General features: G+C 33.7%; 1 protein-coding gene across 1 annotated transcript in view; it reads left to right on the top strand.

The window, feature by feature from the left end:
• The window catches only part of LOC134704925 (beta-2-glycoprotein 1-like), a 74,025-nt gene that overhangs the window by 5,896 nt on the left and 54,157 nt on the right, over positions 1–13,972 (top strand). Inside the window, exon 2 of the mRNA XM_063563709.1 lies at positions 3,555–3,782. Within this exon, the coding sequence (XP_063419779.1) occupies positions 3,555–3,782 (228 nt within the window). The remainder of the gene's footprint in view (positions 1–3,554; positions 3,783–13,972) is intronic.

Here is a 13,972-nt window from a genome sequence, read left to right on the forward strand (position 1 = left end):
AGTTTACTAACTTATTTCATAGATATCAAGATTTGGTCTGCAAGTTTGGCTGAACCTGTTACAAAAACTTGTTTCAAACGGATATAGATAATTTTCACTTTAATGTAAAAGAAAACAGAAAGAGGAACCGTAGAGTGCAGTGCCCTTGCTGTAAAACTATGGAACCTGATGAGAATAATACCTTCTTGAACAACTGAAATAGCAGATAAAATTACAAAATAGTAATTGGTGCATCGTTAATCAAATCAAAATAGATACCAGGCTTATCATTTTGTACACTAGACGCGTTTTGCATCTATTGGTCTTTAAACAGAAGTGCAAAAGGCCAACGAAAGTACGAAGTTAAGAGAATTTATGGCATACAATTTCCCGATTTTTTTTTGCCAAAAACTGATAAGGTAATTTATTCTTTGAGTGTAAAATTGTAACTGTTATTTAGATTTAAAATGACCATATCACTGATACTTCATGTCTATACAGAATGCTGATTACAAGGCTCGTGATACCCTCAAATTGATGAAAAATTGATTTGATGATACAATATTTAAAATTGAGAATCAAAATGGGAAAACGCAAACGTACAACGACGCCAAAAACACTTATTAGCAACCCCATAGAGAGTCAGTTGTTGAGGATGCCAACATGAGAGATAGTAATCAATGTATTGTCCGAAATACAAATGCTTTTCTGAAACACAATAAAATGTTAAACCTTAACTGTTGCGGTTTAGTGAGAAAATCGCAGTATCCTGAATTTATCAAATTGATTCTTACGTGATCCGGGAATATTTTTTCGAATTTCGGGATGTTGGGATATGAATTTCTTTAAATTCGGCACCTCGGGATTTCAAGTTTTTAAGCCCGGGTTTTCGGGATCAGGACCCCGCTGACCCGTGACTTCTCAAATAAGCCTTCGTCATTTATACAAGATTCAAATCCGACCATTGGCATGTTAATACACGTGATAGGGCTCTCAAGAGAAAAAAAAAGCACAGATAGATTGTCCTAGAAGCATATTTAATTTGTTTAGAATAGTAATGGTCTATAAAGCATTGCATTTTCTTCATCATCATTTGAAGCGGTGAAAATTTTAAATTTGATAATTGGATATGACTTTTACCAAAAAAAACCCATTGTAACAAAGGGAAAGAATAATTGTGGTGACAGGTCTGAGGCCAGAAACATGAAAATAATTGAATTTAACAGAAAGGAAACAGATAACGGACATTGGAAAAAGTGAGAGGGCTTTTGATACCTTTTTTTAAATTCTCCAGACATAATATTTTTTTTTACAAAAAATCATCCTACAACATGCAGTTTACAACTGTGTTACTGTATGCCCGCGATTTCGCGGTTGTGATCTTGTTGTATTTTAAGATCCAACTGCATCAATTGGTTATTTGATGGTCGCAAGTTAAATTTCCTTGCGACTCGTTAAGTAGAGCCAATATACATGTACGATGTATTGTACGTCGTTTGCGGTTGCGCGTACGTTTTCATAGCATCAATTGGCATTCAAATTGGCTATCTTCCTAACAAGAACCATTATTAATGTTAGTTAATTCGGTAAATAAATAAACTCAGTGTATAGCTAGTGTATTTTTTGTAAGAAAACTAAAAGGGTTTTAAGCAGAATTATTTTAAAAGAAGACACATCTTTAAGCCTTACAAATCAACAAGACGAATACTCTAGTACTAAAAATCCGAATTCAAATTGAGGCATTAGACGTACTTTTCAAAATTCAGTTATGGAACTACGACATATCTCGGGTGTGTTTTAGTATATATATATCTTGGACAAGTTGCAATTTTGTACATGTTATAATTTGAACAATGCTAAAATACAAGTTATAATATGTACAAAAGTGCCTCGTACATGTTATAACGTGTACAAAATATAGCTTAAAAATGGTTTTAACCTGTACACAATTTTAAAATCATAATAAAGTAGAATATACATGCCTGATTGAAATTAGAATGAACAATAATCAAAAGCAAAAGAAGGTTCATTGTTTACAGCATGCATAAAATACTACAATTTCATACATTGCCCTCTCAAAAATAACTTACGCACTATCTCGCTCACACTCATATCACTCATTGGGACTTCAGACACATTTAAAGTTGCATTTGCAAAAAAACTAAATCTAGTTTCCCTTTATTTGTCCAACTTAAGTTCTGATTTTATAGCCGCCATATTCATTCACGTTCTCCACCACGCCTTTAATCTTTCTCTCATCGACAGGGCCCTTATAAATGGACGGAATATAACGTTATCACCTTAGGTGACAGTTATTCTAGTTTTTGAGTCAGTAGCTTGTATCTGCTGTACAGAAAGGGACATCTTTCGTGCACGCTTGATGTCAATATTTGAAATTTCAGACAAACACTCACTTGTATTGACAGCACGAATATTACCACCCGAAAGTCCCCTTAAGAGGAAGGGTACCAGAAAATGGCATGCTGAAACTTGCTCCATCAGCTTATTTAGTATCACTTAATTTACTTACCATTGTTTCTGATTCGAATTCAAGTCTTTGTTCATTATTGTCTGCTGAACCAGGACCATCGTTTCAGTTATAATGCCCGTCTCTGATATTGTTTTGTCAGTTTCAATTTCAGTGTCGGAATTATGTTCTGTTTATAACACTAACATGATTGTACAATAACAAAAAACAATGAAAACGTTATTGATAACAATGGCGTGTGTTGTAATAATAGAAACATATTTTCATTTTCAAATATTGTACAAGTTAAAACCATTTTAGAGGAATATTTTGTACATGTTATAACATGTAGGATGTACTTTTGTACATGTTATAACTTGTATTTTTGCATTGTACACATTATAACATGTACACAATTTTTGTACGTGTTATAATCTGTACAAAATCGCAACTTGTACACTGGACAAATACGGATTTATGCTGTTACAAGAAAGAGAAAACTTTATCTTAGAGTTTATATTGAGGTATATAGATTGGCAAAGGACTCGTTTCTTTACAGAAATTAAATAGCAACATAGCAGATAAAGGTACCAGGCTTATGATTTGATACGTTGAACGTGTATTTCGTCTACATAAGATTCACCAGCGACGCTCAGATCAAAATATTTAGAAAGCCAAACAAGTTTAAAGTTGAAGAGCATTTAGGACCCATTTAGGCTAAATACGGCTAAGGTAATCAATGCATATTGCAATTATAATACATCTAAGAAAAATAAGTGAGGATTCTTCCATGGGAAAAGTTGAACATTAATCATCCTATATAATGTTGAATTCCAATTTCAGAGATAAATTGCTACAACAGATATACCAAAGGATCGATTTTTGTTTTAGGAAACATAAGCAAAACAACAAATGGTGATATATGGTTGAATTGTAGTTGACCACTGTGCCTTATGTGAAATAACATAAAAAAAAAATATTGATAATGCCGATATATCTGTATTGAGATTAAATTTGCCTTTCTAAAAGTACGTTAAAAGTAAAACAAATAACAATTATCAGTAAATCATTTTGGAGTGTATATTTATATACAAGTGACTGATTTCAGAAGTGACCTGTTACAACAAGTACAACCATGGTCAAAACTATGTAGGTAATGTCAGTAAAACAGTATCAGGAAAACCATGTTTGAACTGGAAAGTAGTCAATTCTGCATATATAAACCTTCACGAAAAACATACCTACTGTCGAAATCCACTACCAAGAGAGGCTTATAGACCATGGTGTTATACAGGAGCGCATTTCGAATTTAGCAAGTGCATCATCCCAGTCTGTGGTACAGTATAAGCATATGTTTTCAATTTACTTTAAGAAATTCTGCAATTCAACCTAAGTTTTATAACCCAAAAAAGATAAAATTGAGAATGGAAATGGGGAATGTGTCAAAGAGACAACAACCCGACCAAATAAAAAACAACAGCAGAAGGTCACCAACAGGTCTTCAATGTAGCGAGAAATTCCCGCACCCGGAGGCGTCCTTCAGCTGGCCCCTAAACAAATATATATACTAGTTCAGTGATAATGAACGCCATACTAATTTCCAAATTGTACACAAGAAACTAATATAAAAATAATACAAGACTACCAAAGGCCAGAGGCTCCTGACTTGGGACAGGCGCAAAAATGCGGCGGGGTTAAACATGTTTGTGAGATCTCAACCCTCCCCCTATACCTCTAACCAATGTAGAAAAATAAACGCATAACAATACGCACATTAAAATTCAGTTCAAGAGAAGTCCGAGTCTGATGTCAGAAGATGTAACCAAAGAAAATAAACAAAATGACAATAATACATAAATAACGACAGACTACTAGCAGTTAACTGACATGCCAGCTCCAGACTTCAATTAAACTGATTGAAATATTATGATTTCATCATATGAACATCAGGCACAATCCTTCCCGTTAGGGGTTTAGTATCATACCATCATAACATATATGAGAAGAACATAACCCGTGTCATGCCAATAACTGTTTTTAGAATAAATGTCTTTAGTTCCGACGCAAAGACCTTATCAGTGACTCAATATTAACGCCAAAATATGCAATCTTTAATGACTTGACAACAGTATCGTAATTATATCCCTTCTTAATCAGTCTATTTAAAGGTTTTGTAAGTTTCTGAGGTGAATACTGACACCTTTGTGCTTTATAAAGAATATTTCCATAAAAAATTGGATGTGAAATACCTGAACGTATAAACAGTCTGCATGTTGAGCTATATTTACGAATGATGTCTTTATACCGATGATAAAATTTAGTAAAAGTTTTGACTAGTTTGTGATATCGAAAACCCTGGTGTAATAATTTTTCAGTAATACATAAATTTCTCTCGTTAAAATCTAAAACATTGTTACAAACACGAGCGAATCGTACAAGTTGAGATATATAAACACCGTAAGATGGTGACAAGGGAACGTCACCATCTAAAAACGGATAATTAACGATAGGAAATGAAAAATCATCCCTTTTATCATAAATTTTAGTATTCAGCTTTCCGTTAGTGATATAGATATCAAGATCGAGGAAAGGGCAGTGGTCATTATTAGTATTAGCTTTATTTAAAGTAAGTTCAGCAGGATAAATTTCATTAATATACATACTGAAGTCGTCATTATTGAGAGCCAAAATATCATCCAAATATCTAAAAGTATTATTAAATTTGCTTATCAGATGTTGTTTTGATGGGTCTTTGCTTATTTTTGTCATAAATTGTAGCTCATAACAATACAAAAAGAGGTCCGCAATAAGTGATGCACAGTTAGTTCCCATTGGAATTCCGATAATCTGACGATATACGGAATCCCCAAAGCGAACAAAAATGTTATCTAGTAAAAATTCAAGGGCATATATAGTATCAAAGCATGTCCAATTAACATAGTTTTTTTGGTTTATTGCTACTAAAAAATGACCTAAAAGAGTTTGAACATATATATTCACATTCTGATTTTTTGAATGCCCATTTAATTAGGTGTGTGAATTTTTTCTTAATGAGAATGTGAGGCAATGTGGTATACAGGGTAAAAAAATCAAAACTTTGAACAGATTCAAAATCACCAATATGAGCATGCAATTTATCAAGTACTTCCAACGAGTTCTTGACACTCCAAAAGTAATTTATTCCACTATTTTCGAAGGCCTTATTTGAACAATTTATTATAAGGTTTTTAATTGTACCAAGTGTGCTGGTAAGAAGAATAGACAATTTAGTAGTTGCACAATGGCTAGAAGACGAAATAAATCTATATTTTTAAGGGGTTTTGTGTAGCTTTGGAAGCCAATACATAGTTGGGACTTTCATTGTATTTGGCTCTGCTTGTAAAGCGGTGGCTAAAAGTTTATGTTTGTTACAGATTTCGTTTTCTGAAAATGGAGTCAGTTGGAATGTTGGTGAATTGGTGATTTCCTTTTTCAGAACCTCAATGTAAAATTTACGTCAAACAATAATAATATTATTAGCAGCTTTATCGGCCGGGACAAAAACAAATTCCTTGGCTAGTTCTTTTAGTTTATGTTTGATACGAGAAATAGGTTTATTGTGGTTATTGTTAATAGTAAAATGTTCTTTAAAATGTTGAATACGTAAGAACATACATACTATATGCCGAAACAAATAATTACAGAAAAACACCAATATCAAAAGAGGAAACATTAAATACAATTATCAATACATATTTCGAATACCAGATATCCTTTCTCATATACAAAATAAGATGTGGTATGATTGCCAATGAGAAAACTCTCGAGAAGAGACCAAAATCACACAGAAATTAACAACTGTAGGTCACCGTATGGCCTTCTACAATGAGCAAAGCCTACACCGCATAGTCAGTTATAAAACGCCCCGAAATGAAAATGTAAAAGAATTCAAACGAAAAAACTAACGGCCTTAAAAATGAACAAAAACAAATATGTAACATATAAACAAACGACAACCACTGAATTACAGGATACAGACTTGGGTAAGGCACATACATGTACAAACATAATGTGGCGGGTTTAAACATGTTAGCGGGATCTCAACCCTCCCTTAACCTGGGGCAGTGGTACAACAGTACAACATAAGAACGAACTATAGAAATCAGTTGAAAATCAGTGCATTTGTAAAAAGTAAACTAAATATTAACAATATATTCTCAATATACTGGAATAATTTTGAACGCAATACAAATTCAAAACCAAACAATGCTTGTGTAACTCTGAAAGGAGTAGGTCCAGTAAGAGCCCTTTTTGGCCTCAAAATATAGCAGTTTTACAAAATTGATAAAATGTAAACTTTTAGTTATTTATTGAACAGTAGAGTGTTTCTGCTACATAAATATGGGCTATTTTTGACTATACTATGAACACATATTGGGTACTGCCACCTTAAAGTAATGTTAAATTACCGAATTCTTCACAATTATAGCATTTTAGTTAAATTTTAGACGGTTTTCGTGTAAAACGAAAGTGGCTGCATTCGTGTTCATCCTTAATATTGAAATGGAAGTTGTATTTTATGATAATACATAACATATATAAAGGTTGAGGATGAACACTTTCATTTTTGTCAAAAACCATCCGAAAAGTGACATTTTTCGGAATATTTGGTTGATTTTTCATATTTGATCTTGAAGCGGATCGTTTTTAACGACTAAATCAGTTCAAATCTTTCACACAAACTAATTGATTCAAATGAAATAGACACTTAAGTGTTTGAAAAATGGTCAAAATCTTTTGTCAGATGTTCCTGAAATTTGGGGACAATATCGGTCCTTACCGGACCTACTCCTTTCACAGTATATGCAAATATTTACGTAGATACAAGTATCTTGTCTTAGGGAGGGATACATACTACTTTGTAAAGAATCATTCCGATGCAAATAAAAAATTATCTGAAACCGATATTATCAAGATGCTTGATTTCTTGATTGACAACATATTTTATACGTTTCGAGGACGTGTTTTTCAACAGACTGTCGGCATCCCAATGGGAACAAACTGTGCCCCTCTACTTGCTGACTTGTTTCTTTATTATTATGCAGGAACTTCTTAGGATGGAAGATAAGAAGTTAGCAATATCCGTTTTAACTCTACTTTCCGCTATATAGATGACGTTCTTTCACTAAACAATTCAAAATTCGGTGACTATGTGGATCGCATCTATCCCATCGAATTGGAGATAAAGGATACTACAGATACAGTTAAGTTGGCTTCATATCTTGACTTACATCTAGAAATTGACAATGAGGGTCGGTTGAAGACAAAACTTTACGACAAAAGAGATGATTTTCCAATTGTGAACTTTCCATTTTTAAGTAGCAACATTCCAGCAGCACCTGCATACGGGGTATATATTTCCCAATTGATACGATATTCCCGTGCTTGTATTTCCTATCATGATTTTCTTGATAGAGGGTTACTGCTCACAAGGAAGCTATTAAACCAAAAGTTCCAAATGGTGAAGTTGAAATCATCCCTTCGTAAATTTTACGGACGCCATCACGAGTTGGTTGACCCTTATGGAATAACCGTTTCACAAATGATATCGGATATGTTCCTTACGTCGTAAATACAATCCCCTTCCCTTTCATGAATCTGACCTACCGAATTAGACTTTTTACCGGATTTGTAATCACATAAGCAACACGACGGGTGCCGCATGTGGAGCAGGATCTGCTTACCCTTCCGGAGCACCTGAGATCACCCCTGGTTTTTGGTGGGGTTCGTGTTGTTTATTCTTTAGTTTTCTATGTTGTGTCATGTGTACTATTGTTTTTCTGTTTGTCTTTTTCATTTTTAGCCATGGCGTTGTCAGTTTGTTTTAGATTTACGAGTTTGACTGTTCCTTTGGTATCTTTGGTCCCGCTTTTACAAAGAAACTGTATATCGGGGTTACTCCTGGTTTGCCCACTTTTAATTCTACCAATTATCTTTTAGTAAAGAAAAAAAAACGACAAAAGGATTAATGAGCATACAATTGTATAGTCTGTTCCAACTTATATAGTTATAACCGTTATATAGTATATATTTTGTAAATGTTTTCTATGTATTCAGGTTGTTTTTTGGTGTAGAAAAAATATTCCAAAATTAAATCTTTTTTTCGCAATAATATAATATAAATGCATTCAACATACATACATGTACACAACATTAATAACAAAAAAAAACCCAAAATTAAAGTGTCTTTATAGTTCACTAGTTTCTGAATATTTTTCATGATATAAATACATTAATACAAGATCTCTTTTCTTGCAAACATAATTTGATAAATTAATCAATTTTATAAATGCATTGCATATGGAAATATGTAAAATGAGAAGAAATAAAATCTTATATATAAACATCAAAAGTCACAAAACATTATATTTACAAAGTCACAATTTACAATATTTCACTAATTCACTTCAATGTTCAATGTTCAGTTCAAATAGAGGAGATACCTGATCATCGTCTGCGTCAGGGTAATCTACCACGTTGATGAGTCTTTTTGGTGGGCAGGCTCCTCCTGCTGCATACTGGATAATGTTGCATTCTGTTAGTGACTTTGTCCAACCTTCAGTAGCTCAATGATCTCGTAGATTTTTGGGTGGGCATGTTTGAGTCTCTTCCTAAGTTTGTTGTGCCATCCTTCCTGGTGATTTGTGGTACGGGGTCCTTTTGTGTAATAGTGATTCCATAGATAGCGGTAGTTTTCAACCCAGAACTCTGTCATGTATAATGTAAATGAAGTTGTAGCGGGTATGTTTTCAGCTTCTCCAATATCTTCTTAAGTGTTTAGCGAAACATCCTCAACAAGGTGGGGTAGAACAAGAGGTAGTACTGCTGCTCCTCGTATCAGTTGAGTTATTTCTTCATTTTCCTTATAACAGGACTGCAGTTCACATGTCTGTGCCTATTGCCAAATACACTGGTTGAAGTAAAAGAAGCAGCCTTTCACATTTACCCCTGACCACAATGTTCGTGCTGCGTTGTTGGTTGCTGTCTTAATAAATAGTCTTTCTAGTCGATGTTCTAACTGGTGTTGTTAGCAATCATGATTTATTAATTGAAATATATTTTATTGTTTTTTTTTTGTTTTGTTTTTTTAAAGAAAATGCTAGCTTGGATGCAGATTACTGTTCAAATTGTGTCATATATATAGTTTGGCTACTGAACAGTTGCATTTATATTCTAGTTGTCAGAATTAATTGGATATTTTTTATATTAAATTTCAGAACAGTGTATTTTATTTGAATACCAAAAGAAAAAATAAGTTGAATTAAGTCAAAGATATTCAAATGAGATGTATTCTAATAAATCTTTAGTTTCATTCTTTCACTTTCTACTTTTTTATCAGAATGTACCAATAATTAAAACTATTTGTTGATAAATTGGAATACTAATTCATTTTAAGTGCACATTTTTTCTTTTTTTTTAAAGATAAAAATACATTTTCCTGCCAAAGATAATTATATATTAAATATAGACAAGTTTTGCACATTTTCCTTGATTTAATAGCATAATATAATATTCTTTAAAAAAATAAAGGTAAAATAAAAGGTAAAACATATGAATATCATTCAGAAATAAATTATAATTGTTAAAACAACAATTCCCTCTATGTTTACATATAGATCTACATGTAATTAAAAGTGGGCAAACCAGGATGACACCATCTGTGCATCCTAAAATGAAACTGGTTCACCCGGTGTCATCCTGGTTTGCCAACTTTTAATTGGTGTCATCTTGGTTTGCCCTATGCATCCTAAAATGGAACTAACATATCAATATTACATGAATTAAACATTTGATTAAATTTATAGATATTAGGGTTTGACCAGCAGTATGTAGGTAAACATTTCTACAGTTCATAATGTAAATAAATGGTACTTGTCGTTTGAGTCACAGAGACGGCAGGTTCTGTCTTCTCTCGTTAAACCCTGCCACCTTCCAGAATCAATCGGCAAGTGGTGACTACCACATCTATAATTGCATAATGTATAAATGAATTTGTAAGGTAAAACAGAAAAATATTTTTCCAATTGAAAATTATTTTTAAAAATACGATAGCATAAAGTTTTAGGTTAGTCTGCAACAAATGCAAAGCATTCTTGTTGAAACGGATCTTTGAGTTTTTGCTCAATACATTTTGACACCCATTTATCAGCAAACTGTACATTCCATATATTGAACATACCACAATTATCAAAAATATTTTTAAAGTCATAAGAAACCTCAAATTGAAAAAAATCCATATGTGTTTTTTTTTTTTTATAGCTAAATGGATAGTTTTCATTATACAACTTATGTACATAGCCAAAAGATTTTTTTATTTCTGAGATTCCTATTAATCTTATATAATAAATACATCTTTTTAAAAATGCCAAAAAGGCAATGGATGTACAGCCATTTATATCATGTCGTTTCAACTACCATTGCAGATGTCGTTTTTTTTATTTCAGATACGTACATGTGTTATCAATTTTCCACTTGCAAGTTCACCTCATCTAATGTAGACAGCATTTTAATACACACTATAGTAATAGACAATCATTTTGGTCCACAAACATTTAGTTTTAGGAAGAAAGTTTTGGATGAAAACACTGGTCATACAGCATATAGGTCCGTACATTTCGGAATTGAAGTCACAAAACTTAAAATGATGTTAGGAAAAGGTTATAAGCCAAATATAAATTTAGAAGAACAAACCATATGTTTCAAAAGATGTTCCTCGACTATGAAAGTGAGTGGCGATTATATCGAACAAGAGTGTCAAACTGAATTAAACAATGAACTTTATGATATATTGCCAAATATTGAAACAAAGCTAAAAGAGATTGGAAGATACGAGGACTTCATTTCAGTGTTGAAATCTATAGCTAGTGGAATATTAACTCAAAATATTGCTTTTCATTTGTTACTGGATGTCGGAAGATTCTATTCCCAGTCAACAATTTACTCGACAAGATATGTTCCAGAAACTCTGGCATTCTGGATAACGATTAAGAAACTATTCAAGGGCAAAGGAGTTAACTTTTTTAGAGGTTATAAAGCACAAGGTATATCCGCTGAAAACGCACCAGTCAAACCAACTGAATGCAAAATAAATTTTGCAGTTCCATCAGATCCAGTATTGACAAGAGAATGTGTTAGTTTTCTGGCAGATGCCGAAAAAACTGGAATGTTACATACATCACTGGATGCCTTCACAAAGAATAAAACTGGTCAAGATGTCAAACTGTCGATAGATGGTAAAAAGTTGGCATGTGGTTTAGGTGTACTTGGTGATGAAGATTTGTGCGGGTTTGAAAATCCCCCAACTCTGTCTGACCGTAAAAGAAATCTTGAAATAGAACTTAACACTCTGAAAGAAGTAAAAGACATCACAGAAACAAACTCAATAGATAACACAATAAATATTACTGATTTAGACAAGGACAATATTTTAACAATGAAACAAGCAATTCTTATATCGATCACAAACCTAAGCATCCGCATTAAAGACTTGAGGGAGCTAATTGTGAAAAAGAAGTTAGGATTGACAAACCTGATGAAACAAGTAGAAGGTGACTGGAAAGATAGTAAACTCGCACCAGCGATCAGTTTTTGCAAGACAAAAATTATTCACTTACAGTCAACAATAAAGGATCTGTTAAACTGTATTGACAATCTTGGCTTTATTGTTGCGTGCATTAATGGCACCGCTGCAGACTATGTAATAGGATGTGGGACAAAAGTTCATCTAGATAATCAAACTAATTATATATGCTTGAAGCATCTTACAACAGACCTCGAGATAAATGCCGAAACGTCAGACAGCATAAAACAAAGGAGTGATAACTGGAAAAACTTGAGAGCAGGTAGTCGAGTAACTGGTAGTACATTGTTCCGTGCTATAGGATTGGGCACTCTGAAAGAACAACAAACACATTACGACAAAGTGTATCGTGGTGTTGAAGTTCCGGTGTCTTCAAAACTGCAGCAGATTTCGACTATGGTACAGCCCAGGAAATAAATGCAATAGGAACACTAGTTGGGAAGATCATACTTGTCTACTTTCCTCAGTTGCAATATAGGGAAGATGGTTGTCAGATTCTTCCGATTGGAGATTCATATGCCATAATCAGCGGTGATGGCAGTGGTATTGATCATATGGGTGAAAATAAAGTAGCATTTGAAATTAAATGTCCGATTCCAAATAAGGAAAGAACTACTGATTTACACTACGAGATACCCGTGTACTACTCAACTCAAGTTTTAAGTCAACTGAAAGCCAAACAAAGTTTAAAGTTTTGTTACTTGAGTTACAATCCAGGAAGCACCACCTTCATTGAAGGCATTATGAATGATGATTTATGGGGTAAGGTATGGGATTCTACTTCGGAACTGTATGGTAGAGTGGATGCAACAAGGCCTACGAGAAATAAACCAGAACAGAAAGAGTTGCTAGCTGATCTGAAAAAGTATGCAACAGCATCTTCATTCGTTGCCGAGTTTCCTTCGTTGTTAAGCGTCCAGTGTAGTTGTGAGTCTACTGATGATTATGATAATGTATACGGATATCACACCAAAGACGACAGTATGACGACGTTGTCGTCGTTGAACACTTCTTTGGACACACTTTCAATTGTAGTGGATAAAACGTGTACTGCGTTGAATGATGCCTACCAAACTTTGCGCAAGCCAGCAAAAGAGATTTTGCTGACTGTTGTTTCCGATCTTGAACGCAAGACCTCTGATGATTTTGACACAGCAAACTATGCAGTTCCTATCCAATATGCTCTTTCTGGATACAGTCTTTCAATGTGTTGCGTTCGAAAATTACTAGACATGTCGTTGGTAGAATGTTCAAGTCGAAAATTAAATGTAAAGGCAATCGCCTTCGATGGGCAATTTCTTGAGTTGGCGGTTTCTGACGACTGTGGCCGACCTCTTACAATCTGTCGTTTTATGAAGCAGTTCTGGGATCAGGTAAAAAGGACCGACAAAGCTATTAAATTGACTACTTTATTGAACCTGAACAAGTTGCCGTCTATATCAACGTCTAAAGATCTGTTTGAACATTTTGATATTCATAAAACTCCAAACTCAATTATAACAATTAGTAAGAAAGAAAAAGTAACAAAAACTCTATCTGGGAAGAATATCAGCAAAGCAATTCAGGCTTCACAGTCAAACGTCAAGAATGTCGAAACAGAAACTACATCAGATGATAACTTAAAGACTGCCCACCTGGATATTTTGCAATACATTCCGAATGAGATTGTATCCGAATTGGATGAGTCCATGCTCGAAATTCTTAGACAACCATGTAAAGCTGTTACAGATGATGCAAATACCAATGAGCTATCACTGGCAAATGAAACTGACTACAAACCAGAGGATATTGACTTTGAAACGTTAATAATATCGCTGATTGCATCATCAGATGAAGGGACAAAATGGATGCAAGTCTCGTTTGAATGTTTCAAGCAATGCTTTGCAAATGCAGAAACTATAAAAAAA

This window comes from Mytilus trossulus, chromosome 1 (genome assembly GCF_036588685.1).
Source record: "Mytilus trossulus isolate FHL-02 chromosome 1, PNRI_Mtr1.1.1.hap1, whole genome shotgun sequence".
Classification (NCBI taxonomy): domain Eukaryota; kingdom Metazoa; phylum Mollusca; class Bivalvia; order Mytilida; family Mytilidae; genus Mytilus; species Mytilus trossulus.